This window comes from Epinephelus lanceolatus, chromosome 3, assembly GCF_041903045.1.
Source record: "Epinephelus lanceolatus isolate andai-2023 chromosome 3, ASM4190304v1, whole genome shotgun sequence".
In the NCBI taxonomy this organism is placed as follows: Eukaryota; Metazoa; Chordata; class Actinopteri; order Perciformes; family Serranidae; genus Epinephelus; species Epinephelus lanceolatus.
In genome coordinates this window covers 21447202-21468915 of record NC_135736.1, presented here as the reverse complement: position 1 = coordinate 21468915, position 21714 = coordinate 21447202, and the positions used below count along the sequence as shown (strand labels likewise).

The window sequence follows — 21714 nt, the reverse complement described above, 5'->3', positions numbered from 1 at the left end:
TCACTTTTAAGTCTAACAAGTTGACTGTGGAAAAATTTAGAGAGGATGTGTGGTGTGAGAAAAACAGGCTGTGCTGCCAACATTGTTCGACTATAGTAGAAGACCAAAATAACGGACACAGTGGACTCATTTGCTTTCCAACCACTGTTGGATTCAACGTTTAATGACTTTTATTATTTGTACTACAAAAACACTAACTGGGAATAATGTTTTTCCGTTGGATTCTACTGGTTGTCTCTTTGACGAATTTCCTGTGGGACTTTTATGTGTCCAGTTGTGGTAAGTGAAGAGTTTTCTGTCTGAAGTTATCTTACAAAAGGGTTTTATTGTCATCAGACTATTCCCTGTATACGTTAAATTAGGATTTCACATGATTGTTCCAAAAACAAATGCACTTATACTGTAGAACTCTGCTAATCTTAGTCCAGCAAACTCAGAAACACCTTTATAACTTGGGACATACTTAAATTTGAAAGGATTTTCTAGTATTTTATTATGTTTTTATGTTTTTTATTATGTTTTCACACTCACTCACACCAGTGCATTTTAATTATGATACCGAATGCCATATATATCCTCATACTCACTTAGACATACTCAACAACCTTACTTTTATGTTCCCAAAACTAATGAAGAAATTGGCAGATGTGCCTTTAAATTTAAAGCTCCCTCTGATTGGAATAATTTGCTCATCAACATAAGAACATTTAACTCACTGCTATTGTTGTTATTGTTGTTGTTGGTGGTGGTGGTAGTTTATTGATGCTCCCGGTGTATTGTGGCATATACAGTACATCCCTTTTATTATGCAAGGGTATTGCGAGCATGAGGGAAGGATGTTGGGGTGGTTTGATAAATGAGAGCTATGTATTTTTGTTTTATGTTGTGATTGTGTCCATTGTAATAAAGTGTGTTGTGTGTTTTGTGTCAGACCCCCTTCAAAACAAGATGGTTCATCTTTAGAGGCTATCCACTAATATACTTTGTTTAAACTCCCCAACACTGATCATCATCATAACTGTTATTAGTATTTATTTGATCAGAAACAAGTAAATATCTTCGGTAAATACAACATAACTATGTCATGTAATATTATAATGTGTTAAAGGTTTTTAGTAGTCTATTGAATGACAGATTTAAGTGCTTTGCTAATTTCACACTGAGCTGTCTAAAACCTCAACCTGTAATGTCTGTGTTACAGATGAGAACTGTGCAGATAAACCTGAGTTCACTCCCTCCATACTGGTTGTCAAGTTTGGTGACCCGACCTCTGCCAGCTGCTCTGCATGTCAGCATGACTGCATAGGCCACATTTTTAAAATCGAAAGCAATTCAGGAAAGACAGAAACAAGCGGGACCATGATTACATGGATGGTCAACAGGCTGACTGAGTGGGACGCATCACCCTTGTGCTACTATACCATTCCTCAAGCCCAGTGTTGTACCACCCTGCCTGTGACTGTCTACAGTAAGTAAACAAAAAACTTGCTGGTGATGATTTAATTATTTATAATTAACAACGTGTGTACGTTTAGGTGGTTTATATTCTCTCATCTTGTTACTGAATGTGTGTCTGTCTCTCTGTTTGTCTCCACAGAGCCTCCAGACAATGTGTCCATCAGCTTTGATAATCACATTGGGCCAATGTTTGAGGGTCACCAGTACACTCTGCAGTGTACAGTGGAGGAAGTCGCTCCTATTGAAAACCTCACTGTGACTTTTTATAAAGGACAAACAACACTGGGTCAACTTCATTCTGAAAACATCACAGAGAAGAAACCAGTGACTGAGACCTTCACTTTAGACATCACCCCCAGTAAAGAAGATGATGGAGCCCAGTACTGGTGTGAAGCAAAGCTGGAACTGGGACCTGCAGGACCACAGCCCCCTCCAGTGGTGAAGTCACAAAAGATCCCAGTCACTGTGTACTGTGAGTACGACAAGGACATCAAAACAAGCACATGACCACAACACATTAGTGTCAAATTGTTGATCTTTGGCTGTCCTGTTCTCTCATTGGTACAACTCATATTAAATGTCCAGTGTGTAAGATTTAGGGGGATTTAGGGGGATGCAGTGTTTATTGTTCAGGAGCTGAATTATCCACAGAGGTCTCTTTCTCTTCATCATGTCAGAGATGTGCCGCTATCCCAGCACCTGCTACTGTGTGCTCATTTCCTTTCTCTGAGAACTGAAGATCCGGCTGTTCAGGAAACTTTAGAAGGAGTTGAATTATTCGCAGATGTTTCTTCCTCTCCAATATAAACTGACCAGGGGTCTCATTTATAAAACAATGCGTAGGATCAATACTAAAAATGTGTGTACAGACAAAAGCCAAAAATAGCATGTGCCAAAAAATATTTGACAGTTTCTACAATCAGGCCTCCACCTCACCATCTGCATCCAGCGCTCGACAGTCCGAGCGTTTCACTCGCATTTGCGACTAAATATAGGTGTGTGCCAACTGTAAAAAATATTTAGGGGCACATGTGCGCTTAAAAAAAAAACAGCCAAAGCAGCCTGTATTTTTGTCATTAAAAAAATATGATAATCTAACCGCAAATGTTGGAGGAACTCCAGCTGCCTTCCCTCTTCCCCATGTGACACGTTTATGGGCGGTTTTCCAAGCCACTGTCGGCACAATGAATATAAGTCCCACTGTCAGCAGGGTGGAAATAAGTCAAAGTGTGGAGGAGACGGACTGGGTTAAGCAGCGGACCTCCGGGGAAGCCTGCTCCGTTCTCCCTGCAGTTAGGGACCGTTCTCCACGGCCAGGCTGTCGGCTGGGTGGGAATAAGTCAAAGTGTGGCGGAGACGAGGGACCGGGAAAGGCGGCGGACCTCCGGGGAAGCCTGCTCCGTTCTCCCCGCAGTTAGGGACCGTTCGCCACGGTACTGCTGCTGGGCAGGGTGGAAATAAGTCCTGCAGAGTTTCAGAGGACCTGGAGAATGTTTTAGGATAGTAATAACATTATATAAGATAATCATATTACAAAGATAATATATATAAGATAATAACATTAAAGACAAAATTAAATTGCGATACTTTTTCAAAACGACGATGACGATTTTACCTTTCTGTACATTTTGTATACAAATTCATTAAATAATTTTGCTTGTAAATGTCTATTTGCATCACGTTTATTACAGAAAACACATTATTTGATCAATTTACATTGTGCCCCTGAAGTTCTTTGTGCACTCCTTACTTTTTCAACTTAGAGCACATGTGCTCCTTGGGAAAAAAGTTAGCGTCAAGCCCTGGCATCACCAATTTCCTGTCTCCAAAATGTTCGTAAGCATGGGTCAGAGTTTCCCACATCAAGCTTGTTTTAATAGATCACAACTTTTGCGTGGGAGGTGGCATGCGCCTCTTTGAGGCCTCATTTTGTGCGTACACGATGCTTATAAATAACACCCCAGGTGATTAAAATCGATAAAAACATGGAATTAAGCAGATTCACATCAAAACAATAGATATTTTTCCAATGCTTTTGTCACGGAGGAACTGCTAACTATGGTGGCTAATGCCATAACTGTGACAATGCAAATGGCCCTATCTAGAGCCAGTGCTTGGTTTGTTCATTCTGGGCTACTGTACAACATGGCGGTGCAACATGGCGATCTCCATGATGAGGATCCACTTCCTGTGCAGTTAGAAATGACTGATTCTACCAAAACACAGCAATCCTTATTTCTAGGTGATTATACACTAAAGACAACATACCAATACTTTTCATATTATTTCATTTCTGACAATATATTCCCCTAAATCCTTCACTCTGGACCTTTAAAGGAATAGTTAAACATTATTTGGAAATACGCTCATTTGCTTTCTTTCCAAGAGTTGAATAAGAAACCCAAACCAGTCTCATGTCTGAAAGGTTAATGTGAAGCTACAGCCAGTATCAGATTAGCTTAGCGTAGCCTAAAGACAGGAAACAGGGGGAAACAGCTTGGCTCTCACCTAATGCTCATAAAGACAGCGAGTAAGTGCATTTCCAAAAATGTCAAACTATTCCTTGGATGGAAACTTCTGTAACAAAAGGCTCCCAGTCAAACAGTGTCTCTCTGAGTTTTAATATAACACTTGAGACACAGTCACGTCTTATTCTTCCAGTAGCTTTTTATACATTCCTGTATGATTCTAGTATCTTTCTGTAGCTGTATTCCCATAACTGAGGTCATTTCTTATCGCTGCCCTTCGAATTGTTAATAACTGTCCAAGCTGCTGACACTCGGGGGGCACTTTGTCAAAATTTGCCTCCTTGGATGCAGCTGTTGTGCACCAGTGATGACATGTATTACAGTGTTGCTGGCCCCTTTTTACATTTTATAACAATTTAGGAAACACAGGCAAGGTCACCCAGGCACAGACAACGATTTGAGAAAACACGGGGCAAGAGGCGTTCTCTGATAATGTGATGGGCAGAAAACAGACTTTTGCAAATGATTCAGATTGCCGACTCAGAAAAACACATTTAAGGAGGCGCTCACAGTAAAGTAAAACAGTGCTATCTGCTTTGTTTGCCTGTTGGGTTTTTTTTTTTTTGGTGAAAAAGTCAGTAGCAATCTGTAAGAACGTTATACATTTATTCTACATTAAGTATAAAAACTGCAAACTATAACGGTTATTTAATTAAAGGAATAATTCCTTATCTTAACTGGTATGTTTGTCATTTACAGATTTGCTTTGATGATTGCTGGTTATGTGCATGTTGTCATGTGTGATGAGACAATGTGATATACGCTAATTAGTGTAGACACAAAATCTGGCACTGGGGCAACCATTACTACATACACCACTGGAGCACATGTTATGCTCAGAATTCATCAAACACAATAGCACATGATTGCATAATCAGTGTGATCTTAAAAATGTTTGGTATTCAAATTTTTATCACAATGACCATCTGTTTACTTATCTGTTTTTAAGCCTGTTTTTTCCTTGTCAATTACAGCTTTTGTGTTTCTCTCTGTCTCTCTTCACTCACTCAACACACAGATGAGCCTCAGATAGAATCATCTCCTGCACATACGATCACCATCACAGAGGGAGACCCTCTACAACTGAACTGCTCAGCTGTGGGAAACCCCAGCCCCTCGTACACCTGGACACTCCCATCGACTCACTCTTCCTCCCTCAATAGCAGCATTTTCACTATCGACTCTGTAACTGCTGCGGATGAAGGGCCGTACAACTGCTCTGTCAGCAACATCATGGGGAATGTCACTGTGAGGTTCAGAGTGGTCGTCCAAGGTGAGTTCTTCCTACTTGCTTTACTTAAACCTCTGAATCGACTCTCTTTGCAGTCGACTACATGCTTGTTTTAAAAACGCCCTGACAGCATGGTCATCATCATGATATGCAAATGTGGATATTCTTAGTACATCATTTGTTAGACTTAAAAAGCTAACTTTCGGTAATAGTTTAAATGAAATGCTAAATTCATGTTACAGTGCTGTATGTGCAGAGTCTTAGGATTATGTGACACTATGAAGCCCCAAAGCTGACAAAATGATTACATGGCTTAAAAAGACAGTGCACCAATAAATAATACTGTTAGTTAGATAATTTAATGGAGTGGACATTTTTAAATTAGATAAATCAATTTTACTTTCACTGTCTCATTTTATTTTTGAACTAGTTTTCAGATTTTATTATTTTTTCTTTTTTGTCCGTTTGGTTTTGTTTTGTCTTACCAATCATTAATCATGTTTAATTTCCAACTTTACCCACTCAACAGTTCCCATTTTCTTCACCACATTTCTAATTTTCTATGATAATAAGATGAGCATTTCCATGTATGCCAAAGGTGAGCAAAAGAAAATCGGAAATGTGGTGAGCACATTGGATTGTGTTGATAAGATACATGATAAACCGTCTGCAAAGATGGGAATGTAAATAAAGTGTTATTTTTATCAATTTATTTATTTAGAAAAAAACCTTTCTCATTTTAACCAGCTGGAAAAAAATTAAAAATGTATATCACTTCTTACAGTCTATTTTAATCGTCTAACACACAGTACTATTCGAAAACTGTTTACTGCCTTTTGGCAGTTGCAGGGCTCCGTATCATGTCACCAGCAATATGAGCTAAATGTGATCATGTAAAGACGTCCCATCACTGGGATCAATACTGACCAATCAAACCTTACATGGTTGATGTCTTCATTCTTCAGTTCTTCATTTAAAGATGTTGACTGACCGAATCACAAATCAGCTGTCTATTTGTCCCTAGGTTTAACCACAACCACACTGCCAACAACAACTACAACAACCGCAACAACCGCAGCCACCACAACAACCCCAAAGCCAACAACCACCCCGAACAGTGCCACCACCAGCAGCGCACTGCTTCACAGGTTCATAATGTGTTTCATGCTTTTATTCTCTACTCTGGTTTGAGTTATTTCCCAAAGAGGTAAAATGAGGTTTGTTTGCTAAAACAATAACATATAATATTTTTGCCACTAAATAATATAATTGGGCAGTAAAAGGCATTTTTACATGTCACATCTGATCTCTATACAGCCAGTTCTCCTAAAGGTCCAGCATGTAGGATTTAGTGGCATCTAGTGGTGACGTTGCAGAACTGAAACCTTTTCCATGTGCCAAGCATGTAGGAGAACGAAACACGTGAAAACACGTGAAAACACGCAAACGTGAACAGCCCTATCTAGAGCCAGTGTTTGGTTTGTCCCTTCTGGGCCACTGTAGAACAACATGGCAGACTCCATGGGAGAGGACCTGTTCTCTGTCTAGATACAAACAGCTCATTCTAAGGTAAGAAAAACACAATTGTTGGTGAAAACACTGTTATGAATATTATATACCATGTCTGTCAATAGATGCACCTAAATCCTACACACTGGACCTTTAATACATTAGAAAGCAGCCTGTTGTATGAGAACACTTACTTATTACAACTGATATTGAACTACTAGAAGACATTATCTTGTAACTAAGCAGTGATTATAATTTGTTGTTTTCTGCATACACAGAACATAGATTGAGAATATTTTATTGGCAATGAAAAAACAGTAGGATAGTCTACAACCATGCTTTACTTATTGGCAACTTGGGCACAGTTAGTTGTGCTTTGAGCTAGATGCTAACTACAGCATGCTAACATGCTCACAATGACAATGCTAACATGTTTAATTGTTGCAATGTTTACCATGTTTGCTATCTTAGTTTAGCATGTCAGAATGATGAAATTTGCTAACTGACCCTTCACTACGTGGACCTGACCGTCGGTTAGCTGCAAGGGAAGTCAAACAACATTCATCTACACACACTGTAATGACATACAGCTGGTTGAATAGCAGCAAAGTTTCCCTGCTTCCCTTCACTGGTTCCTGTACAGCAGGGTCGGTCTTTGTTTCACTGTTATAATCACTAAAAAGCAAAAGCAGCATGTGTATACATTCAGTAGGCTATATCTTCAGTAGCTAGCTAGCTAACCCTACACTTTTCAGGGTTTGATTTTGGTTTTGGAACAGGGAAGAAACGTATATCTTTTTCCAACCTCTCCAGGTAACGAGTATCATTAATACACGACGTGCGCCAGACACAACATTTAGCTCCAAATCCACAAAACCAGCCTGAAAATGAAGGAAATCTGAAACGACTGCATTAGAGTCAATGGAGCACAGCTGTGTTGTTGTCGGACCCTGGTCTGAGCCGGCCCAATGCTACGTTGTGATTGGCCAGTGTGCGTCCATTTAGCGAAGGGTCAACTAGCATAAAACTTGAAGTAGGCTGACAGCTGAGGCTGATGGGAATGTCATTAGTTTTGCAGGTATTTGGGCACAATGGAGAAGTTTGCCTCCAGGGCATTCTGTCAGAAATCATTTAATTTTAACCCAAACCATAATGTGGTTTAACCCAAAACACAATTTTAAAAAATGGCTTTCTAGCAGAAACGTCTCCCAACAGCAGCAGGCTTATTTGGTCATAAACCACAGTATTGGACAAGTTGTAATTTTTACCTGATGATGGCGCTAGATGAAAAGTCAGTGGGTCACCACAGCCTACAATTAATTCTTAGGGAAACATTAATGTCTGTAGCATTTTTTTGCCAATCAATGTTGAGATATAGAGGAAGCGTCAGAGAGTCACCAAAGTGATTTGGACTGATCAGTCTGTACCAAATTTCATCTGAATCCAACCAAAAGTTATTGAAATTTTAAGTCTGGACAGAAGAGGTGGACCAACCAACAGAATAACATTCTTCAAGCAACGCAGCGAGCATGGGTAAAATCTTGTTTTGTTTTGTTTATGTAAATCTTTGACCTCTCCTAGTGGTTCCACTGAAATACACTCAACTGGATGTTACATCAAAAGGAGCACTGTAAGATGAACTTGCACTTGAACTTTCACTTTCACTTGGACTGTCTTTTTTTTTTTTTTAACAAACCAAGACTTGTGCCTTGAAATAATTTGAAAGATGCTTGTAATCACAGAAAACACACACTAGCTTTAATAGCAGTTTTTTTAACCATATGCTCATGTACCTCAGTAATTCACTGGAATAAAGATTTTAATTTAAATGAATTCTTCTTTATTGATTCAAGATCACACTGTAGACATACAGTATATATAGGAATTTGATCAAAATTCAAGCTTCAAAATTTGATATCATTTTAAATATTTAACACTTTTTGATACTCGGTGCAACAGAAATTTTAATCAGTTGTCAGAATGTACTGATGTTAAATACCCATAAACGTTTTCCACCACAGTTTTATACCTGTGAAGAGTGCTTAAAAACACAATTTAAACCTTCATATAAGTAAGGTTAACTAGATAAATAAAATTGTTTATGTCATTGCCATATTTTTTCATAGCTTTTTATGTTATAAATATTTTATAAATATTTTCATACATTATGTTTGTGTTTTATTCAGTCAAATGCAACAAAGTGCATCGGCTGTCAAATATGAATAAAACTGGAGTGAACTTTTACTCTCAGGTCAAACTTTCAGTCAAAGCATAACTTGAGTGCAGCTACACAACTTTCTCCAAGCCCATTTCCTCTTATTGAAAGTTTGAACTACTCCCAGCTCCGACGGGGGGAAAAATAAACAGGATTTTGCTCTTGTTCCACAGTTTTGTTCACATACTGTGTGTTTCACAGCATATAAGGCTTTCTCTATTATTATCAGTGAGTACATCATCTAGGCTACATCATGACTTCCACGAAACTGCAAATGAAAATATCAATAAATAAACAACAATCCAAAAGGATACATGAGGTAAATGACGCAGCAGGAAGACATACAAGCATAAAAACAATTTAAGAAGGAGGTTCTTAGAGTAAGGATTGCTTATACAGGCAGACATCCTGAAAGCAGCAGTGAGAATTTGACTGCTAAAATGTGCTCAGGTAAGTTCAATATGCTCAATCACATTAAGAATTACAGACACTATGCAGCAATGGGTCGGGGCACTGTGAGGAGCAAGTAGAAGAAAAAAACTTTCCAAACCAGAAATCATTAAACCTTGAAAAAGGTCTTTGAAATAATGTGTCTAACAGTACTATGCCGGAGTGTCTATCCATCCATACATACATCCATACATTTTCATCTGCTTCTACCGGGCCGGTCATGGGGGCAGCAGGCCAAGCAAAGCACACCACACGTGCCTCTCCCCAGCAACGCTTTTCAGCTCCTCCTGGGGGACCCAAAGGCGTTCCCAGCCCAGATGAGATATGATCCCTCCAGTGTGTTCTGGGTCTGCCCCGGGGCCTCCTACCGGTGGGACGTCCCTGAAACACCTCCAGCAGGGGGCACCGAGCAGGCATCCTGATCAGACGCCTGAACTACCTCAACTGACCCCTTTTGACACGAAAGAGTGGCAGCTCTACTTTGAGCTCCCACCGGAAGTACCCTGTCGCTATGGCTGAGCCCAGCAACCCCACGGAGAGAACTCATTTCGACCGGAGTAATAAATGAGGTGACTTTACATAACAACCTGTACAACCACTTGGGTTGTGATAACTGTCCATGCCAGGTAAACCATTATGTCCCTTTGTACTGAAATGCAAGTGGTATATTCTATATTTAAAACACCAACCAGGTCTATGCTTGTCCAGCCTAGAGTACTGTAGAAAGTGATGAGGTTTTCCATGTTCACCTTCTTCCTCAAATCTAAACTCAACCCTCTGGACCTTAAATACCCATTTTTGTCTATTTTTAGGAGGGGGATTTTGGGGGGAGATAGCATGTCAACAGCAGATGCCACATAGACAATATGAAATCTGGGAACGTGAAGATTAATGTGAGGGTGAGGTGTAGCTCAGCTCAGTTAACCGGCGCCTAATGATGTAACCAGATAGATACAATGACAAGTGGGTCATTGTAAGCTTTCATTCATTGTCTATTCATTCATTAATTTATTTTTTTGTAACCGCTTGTCCTGCCAGGGGTCACAGGGGCCTGGAGCCTATCCCAACTGACATTGGGTGAGAGGCAGGGTACGGCCTGGACAGGTCGCCAGACTATCGCAGGGCTGACACATAGAGACAGACAACCATTCACACTCACATTCACACCTACGGACAATTTAGAGTCACCAATTAACCTGCATGTCTTTGGAGTGTGGGAGGAAGCTGGAGTACCCGGAGAGACACGGTGAGAACGCACAGAAGGGCTCCCCCAACTTAGGTTTGAACCAGGAACCCTCTTACTGTATGGCGACAATGCTAACCACCATGTGAAGACAGACATTGCCACATTAGCTGGAGGTTAAAATGCTGTCAGGAAAGGGATTATTTTTTTAACTGGTCCTATAAAACACAAGCTACTCAAACTGACTGCATAAAAACATCTGTATTCTCCCGTCAATTTCATCATTGTAATTACGTTCATAAGTTTAACATGCGACATATGACTAAAGTACATGACCTCAGTGAATGACGTTCAGGTCAGACAGCAAAGTGTTGTAACTCTTATGAATTCCCCGCTTCGGGTCAGCTTCCTCTCAGTAAACCTCAGCTGATTTACTTCTATGTTTCACTTCGTCTTCGCAGAATGGAGAACTTGTTTTTAAATAAACTCAGCTCAAGTGCATTAATTCATTTTTGAGTGTAATTTATATCTAAATATACTGTAAACATCTATAAACACTGTCATGATGCCTTGAGGCCTAAATTGTCAGTTACATCAAACATGTTACCTTAATTTCAGTAATGACAAAATGAAAAGGCTACTATGCCAATGTAAAATATGGAAAGATAAAACAGTCAAGCGAGTAAAGTGAGCACTGCCATCAAACAGAGAGGTGTAATTCAATGAATCTGGAGGAGGTAATGGAGTCAGACATACACAGGGCCGGCTCCTGGTTCAGCCTGTCTCTGTTTATGTTACGTGCGAGACTGTTATGTCTCACCATCTCCTGCTAAAACTATCATACCATTTACTGGAACATGACCAACCCTAAGCCTAAAACATGCAGAGACAAGCTTAAAAAAGTCAATGAGCAATGAAATGACACTAAGATTAGTCAGTGTTTTGTGTAGCAACTGACTGTTGTACCCGAGGTAGGTTTTGTTTCAACACTGGAGGGGACAGGCAGATGAAACTGAGGATTTGGAGGTCCTCCACCAGAAATTTTTGAGCATCAGACACTTCATTTTTTGCATTCTAGTGAATTTTTATGACACGTTGTGTCTTTTCTGCATCAATTTATGGTGTAAATGTCTTTAATTGTGTCAAAGTAAAAGTCCTCTGTTATTTTCCCCTGCATCCTCCCTGAAATCATTATCTATGCAAGGTACAGTATGCCTGTTTTATTCAGATCAGAGCTTATTTACAGTATGAACTGATATAATAGTAACTTTATTCATATAGCACCTTTAAAAGCAGAGTTTACAAAGTGCGTTGACAAACAAAGGCAAAAGCAGAAATGGGATACTCAGAAGGCAATATAGCAACAGAAAGCCAAACAGTCCTACAAGACATAAGCGAGACAAAGCTAGGGTAGAGATAAGACAAAGTTAAAACAAGAGGACAAAATATGCAGGATGCTAAATGTCTATATAGATAAATAAATAAAAAGGCTAAAAACAACAAAAGCAATAAAAATGACTAAATAAAAAGGAAATTAAATGAATAAAAAGACAATATCACATAAAAGCAAGTCTGTAAAAATGGGTTTTAAGAAGTGATTTAAAAGAAGTCCCTGATTCTGCAAGCCTTATCTCTTCAGTCAGGTCGTTCCAAAGCCGAAGGGCCCTGATGGCAAAAGCATGATCACCTTTAGTTTAAAGCCTCGACTTTAGGACAGCCAGAAGGGCCCACCTGAGGATCTGGCTGCAAACTAGCTCATATTAGGTCAACATTTTGGCTATTTAGCTTGGGGCCAGATGAGCTGTAAAGGTGATCAGTAAAATCCAAAAATCAATTCTAAAATGCACAGGAAGCCAGTGGAGAGAGATCAGCATTGGGGTGATGTGATGTCATCTGCTGCTGCATTCTGAACTAGTTGGAGGTGGGAGAGTAACGCGAATCCAAACACCCCCCAACAGAGGGGGGACCAAGAATGTGGGTGACATGGTTGGTACCATCAACAACTTTTAATTGTGGAAACGGAAGAAAAGCGCACCGAACTGAACTGAACTGAACCGTACCATACTGCTCGGTGGAAACAGGGGTATGGAGAAGCAACGTTTAGTTTTTATGCTCCACATATCTGGAAAAAAATCCCAGAAAACTGCAAGTCTGCACCAACTCTCACTTCTTTTAAATTAAGGTTGAAGACTTATCTGTTTTCCGCTGCCTTTTATTAAATGAAATATTTACTCATTTCTTACACTGCACTGTAAATTTTATTATTCAAGAACTTTTATTGATTGACTGCAACTTTATTAAAATCAATTTATTATTATTATTATTATTATTATTATTATATAAGTGTTTTATCTCTGCACCTCTTGTCTGCACTTTTGCTATTTTTAATGGTGATTTTTTTTAAAAATTGTAAATCATTTAGAATTAAATTTACCTTTTACATCTTTTTTTTCTCTTTATTCTTTTACTGTAAATCTGTAAAGCATTTTGAATTGCCCTGGTGTATGAAATGTGCTATACAAACAAAGCTGCCTTACCTTGTCTATTTTTACTTTTTTTTTTTTTACTTGAACTTTTATTGATATGTCTGCAAAAGTGCTTAAACCTGATAAGAAAAGAAATGAAAAAGAGTGGGTTAGGGTTTGTGTGTGTCTCAGTGAGTTGTGGATCTACTGGATAAGTTAGACAAAATAGAAAGAAATATTGATCCATTCATGTTGCTTCTGGAGTCGGTGTCAAGATTCTTGGAAAAGTAGATACCAGAAAGGTGAGAAGCTGCCACCTCTGAAACCACAGTCCCTGTTTCAGCTGGGCTGCGTCCTTCCAGTTTGTTGCTATAAGTCTTTCAGCTGTCATGCATCCAGTGGTTACAATTTGTGTTTGACCAGCATCCTTTTACAGTAGGATTCAAAAGACACACTGTTGGGTCACAGTGAACAGTGGAGCCGATCATTTTTCCCAGGGGAAAAAGGGATTGTGTAACATCACCCCAGAAGGTTTGAATCTTAGGACAAGTCCATACCATATGATAAAAAGTATCTTTAGCTTGCTGAGCCAACAAAGATCAGAGTTGGCTTGTTTTACTGATCTGAATACTCCTTCCACCATGGCAGCTGTGTGGCTCTGCTGCTCTTTTCCTAACACTCCAAAACAAGTGCCATTAAAATATCTGGCCCTCTGATATGAAGTCCTGCCTCCCTCTGGCTGGCTGCAAACTGTAGTGGGGGAGGGTGTGGGGTCAGAAGATTGGTGGAAACACATAAAAATAACTTGAGACACCAGAAAGGAGGGAAAAAAGGAGGAAATAATTGAGTATGGAGGGAGGAAGAGGAGATGAATATATGTGGGAGAGGGTTAAGGTTACCAATACTGCTGCTGCAATCTGTTCAGCTGAGACTCTTGAGCATGACTTTTTCCCTACCAGAGGGACGGAGGGCTTTCAGGAAGGAGATAAGGGAAGTCTGATTCCGGAACAAATTCCTTCCAGTAGGCAACACCACTAAAAAAAAAAAAAAAAAAAAAAAAAATAGTAAAGCTCTGCTGCTTGTGTGCAGCCTTAATGTGTTTGTGTAAATGTGTTAGGGGACTTTAACTCAGCTGGCTGCTCACAGGCTGAATAACCGAGGTGAACTCAGAGTCACAGTGGGGATCAGTGCTCTATTGACACAGTACCGGAATTTCCCCCAAAATGCCTCGGAAATCCTCCCTGATCGCTCACCAGTTTCGATTTCGTTTATGAGTCTCTAATAGGGTGACTGGAAACCATCGGTAATGTCGGGAATGTCTCCCTCACTGCTCTGAGCCTCTTCCAGGGAAAAGGGGGAGTGGACTCTGATTTTTTTAAGTGTTTGTTACTTTCAATTTTGAGTCGCAGTCTCTCTGGCCATCTTTGGACTCGACCGTTTGTATTACCGTGCATCTCGTTCGTTTACAAGACCCACCGGAGACAATGTTAAGCTATCGCATCTTTGTGGTTTTGTCTTTGAATATTCTGCGTGACCTGAGTATGTCCGTTACTGGCTGTGGTAAGTTTACCGCCTTTGTTGCTGTCTGGGATTTTACTGTCCGCCCTAGAAAGCGCTTCATTCTCCTGCCTAATGATTGATGATGATGATTTTTAAATGTTGTGTTTAGTGTTTTTAGCACTTGTAGTAGAAGTTGGCAGTTATTCATCCCATTGTATGCTTCAGATTTATTATTTATTTTTATTTTTTAATGATTTCTTGGCCAAAATGTGTTACATTCTTTAACAATGGCTTACTATGTAGCCTACATGTATAGTATTATAATATAGTTGTAATTTGTAAAAAAGCATGTTTTAGAGCAGTGGTTCTCAACAGGTGGGTCGTGGTCCAAAAGTGGCCCATTCTAAATGGACCACATGTGTCAAGTTTGTAAAAAAAAAAAAAAAAAAGAGCACACTTTATTTTCAAGTACAGTGAATTTCTATTTTGAAGTGCTTTTTTCTGCTGTACACTGAGTAAAAAGCGGAGAGCTACATGACAGAGACAGCATACTAGCTCAACCACGTGGCCAAACACATGTATGACGCTGAATGAATTAAACTGTGGGACCTCGAACTGATGACTAAGGAGAAATCTAGACCTCATGGCTGGTCCAGTTGGGAACCACAGTGTTAGAACCTCTGTTGTGTAGTGGATAATGTCACACATGTACACACAAGCTGTGGCAGTAGTACTGTAGCCTACATATTCATGGCCATACCAGTAAAGCTATTTTGATTTGGAATGGCCTCACTTTCATTAGTGTAGCTTTTTCACCACTTATCCTTACTGACAGCTTTAAAAGTTATTATGTGGCATTCAGTGTCTTAAAAAACAAGTTGAGCTGTTGATATCACAGGAGAATAGCCACATACCTTAAAGGGGAACTACGCCCGTTTTGGAAATTTATACATGTTATGTGGTCTAAGACAGTACAATATTATATTAATAAACATGGACAGCTCTCTTAAAAATACAAAACCTAGAGTGCTAAAAGTCAAATTTGTGATGTCATAGGGTGTAAAGGCTGGAGCTGCTCCATGGTGAAAGATGTTATAGATGACGCTGAGAGCAGCCAGGGGAGTGTTCTGCATGTTTGGGTACAGTTTCTGTTTTAGAACTGAGAACAGTACAACAGAGTAACACTCATTTAGGTATAAAAAAGAAAACAAAACATGTGGGTCAACAAATTCAGGCTCCCGTTCATTGTCTATGATGCAACTTCAGACTTTACACCTAATGACATCACAAGTTTGGGACCTCTTGTTTGAACTTTCCTTGGCCATAGCAGTAACGTTGGAATTCTTAACTTTGGTGGTGTTCCCCTTTAACCTTATTTATTTATTCAGTGATTGAGTTGAAATGTAGAGGGGCAGATATACGCATCTTTTGAATTATTTTTTTAAGTCAGTTTGCTTTCTTTTCCTTTATTTCTTTCTTTCTTTTCTTTTTCCCTTTCTTGGGGAAAGATGTATGTTGGTGCCCTTTATTTTAGCTACATTCAGTGACAAATCCTAGTACAAGGGTAGACTTAGAGAAATCCCCCTATTTCTTTTATACAGAGTTCAGTCTTTTGAATCACTTAATTGAGCCAATATTAATTTAGTTGTGGTACTAATTATTATATAAAATTAAATAATACAGAAATAAAGAAATGAAAATTGCAAACAAAACAAAATCTTACCCTCCAGGCTTTTTGACCACTTGGGCCCTGGGTAATCAGCTCCACTTTTCCCCCAACTACGCTGCCCTGAGTGTCTGAGCCAAAATAAGTGTTTTGTATACAGACTGTTTGGTTGCCTGGCAAGATGCAGCTTCAGTAACTAAGGAGAACAGAGGAGATTGACTGCTGTTCTATTAATTACATATATTGAATTAACAAACAAAAAAAAACTTTTGGTTTCTTTGAAAGACACGGTGTGTGAAATGACAGTTTTAGATGTTTTAATGATGGATTGTCTAAAACCTCAACCTTTAATGTCTGTGTTACAGATGAGAACTGTGCAGATAAACCTGAGTTCACTCCCTCCATACTGGTTGTCAAGTTTGGCGACTCGACCTCTGCCAGCTGCTCTGCATGTCAGCATGACTGCATAGGCCACATTTTTAAAATTGAAAGCAATTCAGGAAAGACAGAAACAAGCGGGACCATGATTACATGGACGGTCGACAGGCTGACTGAGTGGGACGCATCACCCTTGTGCTACTATACCATTCCTCAAGCCCAGTGTTGTACCACCCTGCCTGTGACTGTCTACAGTAAGTAAACAAAAAACTTGCTGGTGATGATTTAATTTAATTATTTATAATTAACAACGTGTGTACGTTTAGGTGGTTTATATTCTCTCATCTTGTTACTGAATGTGTGTCTGTCTCTCTGTTTGTCTCCACAGAGCCTCCAGACAATGTGTCCATCAGCTTTGATAATCACACTGGGCCAGTGTTTGAGGGTCACCAGTACACTCTGCAGTGTACAGTGGAGGAAATCGCTCCTATTGAAAACCTCACTGTGACTTTTTATAAAGGACAAACAACACTGGGTCAACTTCATTCTGAAAACATCACAGAGAAGAAACCAGTGACTGAGACCTTCACTTTAGACATCACCCCCAGTAAAGAAGATGATGGAGCCCAGTACTGGTGTGAAGCAAAGCTGGAACTGGGACCTGCAGGACCACAGCCCCCTCCAGTGGTGAAGTCACAAAAAATCCCAGTCACTGTGCACTGTGAGTACGACAACACAGAAAAAAGTCAACACACCATAACACCCTTGGTTATCATGTTGGCGTCTTTTGCAGTAACGGAAGAAGTATTTTGACCTTTTACTCAAAGCTAATCAATATGTTTAAAATAGCAATGGATCACATGACTGCTTGGAGGTGAAAGGGGTCACGCATAGTGATGAGCCCACTTGACTCTGCAGACCTCCTCATCTCTACGGACCTCGATAGCTTAGCTCATTGTTTTAGTCTTACGGCCCACAAGTTTTGACTCGGTCTCATCACTTTCATCTGCGTGTTTCGAGTGAAAAAGCTGTTAAAACCCACTGCTCAGTACAAAACAGCAGACAGATAAAATTGGTGACCAACTGGTGAGCATTATTTTTGATATTTTTGTCATGAGTTGGTGAAGACCATAATGTGTATATGAAGACGGATTAGCATCTCCACCTATCCTCATTGTACAAAAATGAAGCCAAAATACCCCGAATACATCCCCTGCCATCTTGTGCTGGTGACATAATTTGGAACCAGCATCTGCACAGTAGCTATCACCTGCCCAAACAAGTCTGACCTATTGCAAGCATACTGATTAGCACATATAGCTGTCAATCACGACTTTAGTCTCCATTTTTTAAACATCAAATTACTCGTTATAACCATACCAAACTAACCAGACTATCACCAAAACGAACACTTGAACACACAGTGCATGATTAAGAACTGAGTTTTTAAGTTTGGCCCATGTCCTATCCACTAATATAGAGGGGCCAAGTTAGCTTCACTTTTGGGGAGCTTTCATGTCGTCCGTCTTTATATATAGTCTATGGTAAAGACCAAAAACAGAGCCAAAAGGAGTGTCAGTTGACCAAACACATGATTACAAATGAGTGTTAATGTCGTGTTGTGTTATCAGCTTAAAAGGTGATAATAGTGTAGTGCAGAAGTCCTGAAAGCCGGAAATGAGTTAGCATGTTAGCACTCATGGTACATTCAGCTCAAAGCACCAGTGTGCCTAAATCCACCTCAGGGAGTCTTAGCTTATCTGAGCACAGTGAGTCTCATAACAATACAGTTCAGTTGTTGCAGTATCTAATATATTAATATGTTTTAAGACATCAGTCTGTAAAGGAACTTTTATAATTATTATAACTACCACTGTTCCTGTAAATAAAGGTAGTCAATTAAAATTTTAAATACTTTCAGTTATGTTTTGAAGTAGAAGCACATAGTAGCAGAAACTGAAAGTGAAGTACATCAGCCTGTAAGGGACAATACTGTAATGAAAGAAATTGGGTGCTTTCCACCACTTCTCTTTTACAATGTGCTGTAGTCATCAGTGGACCATCTGTTTAAGATTTCCAAAAATTCCCCATGCTACTGTGATGACGTATTGTGTTTCTTTCTCAACACACAGATAAGCCTCAAATAGAATCATTACCTCCAGATGAGATCACCATCACAGAAGGAAACCCTCTACAACTGAACTGCTCAGCTGTGGGGAAACCCAGCCCCTCATACACCTGGAAGCTCCCATTAGATAGCCCCTCCCCCTCCAATAGCAGCGTTCTCACTATCAGCTCTGTAACTTTTGCGGATGAAGGGTTGTACACCTGTACCGTCAGTAACAGCAGGGGGACTGTCACTGTGAAGTTTAATGTTGATGTCCAAGGTAAGTTTTTAAGTATTGTCCAGTCTTCAGGGTTGTGACTATTACTGGAAAGTGAGTGCAATGCACCATTGCTTTCAGTGTTTCTTTCTCATAGCATGATTGTAACACGTGACACAGGAAGGAAGTTCATTGTGGCTGTTTTTGTATTTGGTTTTGGTCTGACGTCTAATAATATCTGTTCCTTTTTTCTTTTTCCCCTTACCCAACTCTCTGCAGTCAACATGGGAATCATTACAGCCGTGATAATTGGAGTTTTTGTTCTTGTCATGACCGTCTTGAGCCTTCTTGTTTACTTCTATTGCTACAAACCCAGCCGAGTGGGACAGTACAACCTGAAGGACGTTTTCCGTTTGCACGCACGACACTCCACCGTGCCCTGTGCAGAGTAAGTCTGCGGGAGGACATAAAATGTGTATGGACCTTTGTTGCATCTCTCGCTCCCTCATTTCCTGTTATCTCTCCACTGACACTATCTAATGATATACAGTACCCCAAATTATATCATAAAAATGAGTTGAATTCAAGTTTTAACTTTAACTTTAACTTAACCTCACTACTGAATGGAACAAGTCACCATCTCTCTTTTATCTGCTGTGTTTACAGAAGCTTTATATACAAATACTGGTTTTGTACAAAAACATACAGTAGATCATGTAGTAGTAGCTTACAGAGACATAACTTCATAACTTTATAGAAGCATCATTTGACAGTGATTACAAGCAACTATCCAATATGCCGAGAGGGGATTCCCATTAATGTATGGGGTTTATTTTTATGAAAAATATTTTGTCATAATTGAAAGCAGCTATTCAGTAAATCTACATACATTTAAAGTGCAGTGTTAAAGTCTTACACAGTGTTGCACTGCAACATGTATGTAGCTCAGTTCCTTACAACAAAATTGTGAATATTTCACTTTGTCTAGAGTTACAAGACCAAATCCTCTGTATGTGTGAAGCAAATACAATATTATGGGTCACATCTTCTTTTTTTAAGAGACAGGACTTTTTACCTTATCAATATAGATTTTTCTTGTTCCCACAAAAAGACTAATGACGTGTTGTCCATCTCTCAGTGCATTCCTGCTTTCCTTCCCTGTGTGTAGCACCCAGCCCCAGGTTCATTAGCTCGGGGTTGAGCGTGTAGCAACATTGCTCAAAGGGAAGTTCAAACTGGATTTGTTGGGGACTATTTTCAGCTGTGGATTTATATATATTTGGCGCACTAGTGAGTATTAAAGACAGCAGGATGTTGTACATGGGTTGGACTCAACACAAACCACAGTGCACCTGTTGACTGTAATGAAGGAACATTGGTGCAACCATTTGACACATGATAGGTTTTTAATAGTTTTGCAGTGGTGGCTAAAAGTTTGGTAGACAGGGTCGTGTAAACGCCACCCTAGGATCTACTTTAGATTTATAATCGTGCTTTTGTGGTACATTTTATGAAACAAATTTGTAACTCGTCAGATTGTTACAAAATCATTTCCACACAGACTTGTGAGGTGTCCTGAGGCAGTTGCCTGTTTTACCTGGTTGGTAATCCAGCCTCGAGTAGGATCAGCTCATTGTTTGTTTCGTCTTTTCATGGGAACTGAATAATGAAAATAGAGACTATCACCAGACTTATCCTTGAACGGATGCACAACCTTGAGTTTGGTAGAGAGCCTCTGGTTCAACAGGTTTAGCAGTAAATATAGAAGTGCTGATATTGTTGCTGTTGTCGTCATTTCAGTGCCTTACTCTGTTTGCATTCCTATAAACTGTCACTTCATTGGTTTTTAGAACGTCAGACAAAGGACTGCAGTTCAACATTAACTAGTTTGCCAGCTCTGGCACATTTACAGAAATGTTGATTAATGTGCGTTGTCCTGAAATACACAAATGTTTTAGTCCAGCTGCAGTTTTATACAGAAACATAGTTGATTATTGAAGTAGAATGCTGGCAGACAAAAGTTTACATTCTATACCAATTGTTTGATATTAGAATATGAATTTATATTAAATGTATACAAGCTAATAATGTAAATTGATGTATGACTGAGAAGTGGAAGTAGTATATAAATAAATAAATAAGTATTTAATTTGAATAATAAAAAAGTTAAATGATAAATTACAACAATCAAATTTAAAAAAAAATGAACCAATTTTATATTTTGTCATTTGCCAAGGGAAATGAGAAACTAAATTTATGTTATGTGGTGCTTATTGGGCCACACTGGTCTGAAACAAGGTGAAGGTGTTGTTTTTGGTTTCTCTCTGTTGTATTTTGGCAGTCTTACTGCAAATGACCTAATAACTTCATTCAGAGATGTGCTGTGTATATATAAAGCTCAATATTATTATGTGAAAATGCTTGCACAGGACTTCACAGCTGTGTGTTTAAACCACTGAAACTTTGAGCCTGACCTCATTCCCGCCCAGCTACTGATGGTGCAAGTTTCTGTGTGCATGTATTTGTAGTGTATATCTTTGTGTATGGTGTATGCATTGTATTCAGAGATGTGCTGTTTATATTTAAAGCACACACACTTTCTGTGTGCGTGTATGTGTGTGTATATTTGTTGTGTACATGTGTGTATGGTGTATGCATCTGTTGTATTGCTGTGCTAGCTTAATGACACTGGAAAAAAAGAACTAGATGCAAGCAAAAACTGTATAAAACTGAACTGCTCACTTTAAGAAAATGCTTTGACCACATTTATTTGAAAATGTAATTAAATTATCACTTTGTACAAACAA

The 21714-nt window shown here is 39.3% G+C and overlaps 1 protein-coding gene across 1 annotated transcript; it reads left to right on the top strand.

Annotated features, from left to right (window-relative positions):
• On the top strand, positions 1-21714 carry LOC117254657 (vascular cell adhesion protein 1-like). Its single transcript, XM_033623029.2, has 11 exons — positions 1-279; positions 1202-1468; positions 1598-1930; positions 5005-5259; positions 6242-6402; positions 14157-14199; positions 14420-14599; positions 16571-16837; positions 16972-17304; positions 18716-18970; positions 19187-21714. Exons 1-11 carry the CDS (start codon positions 207-209, stop codon positions 19357-19359), a joined length of 2340 nt encoding a protein of 779 aa, XP_033478920.1. The 5' UTR covers positions 1-206; the 3' UTR covers positions 19360-21714.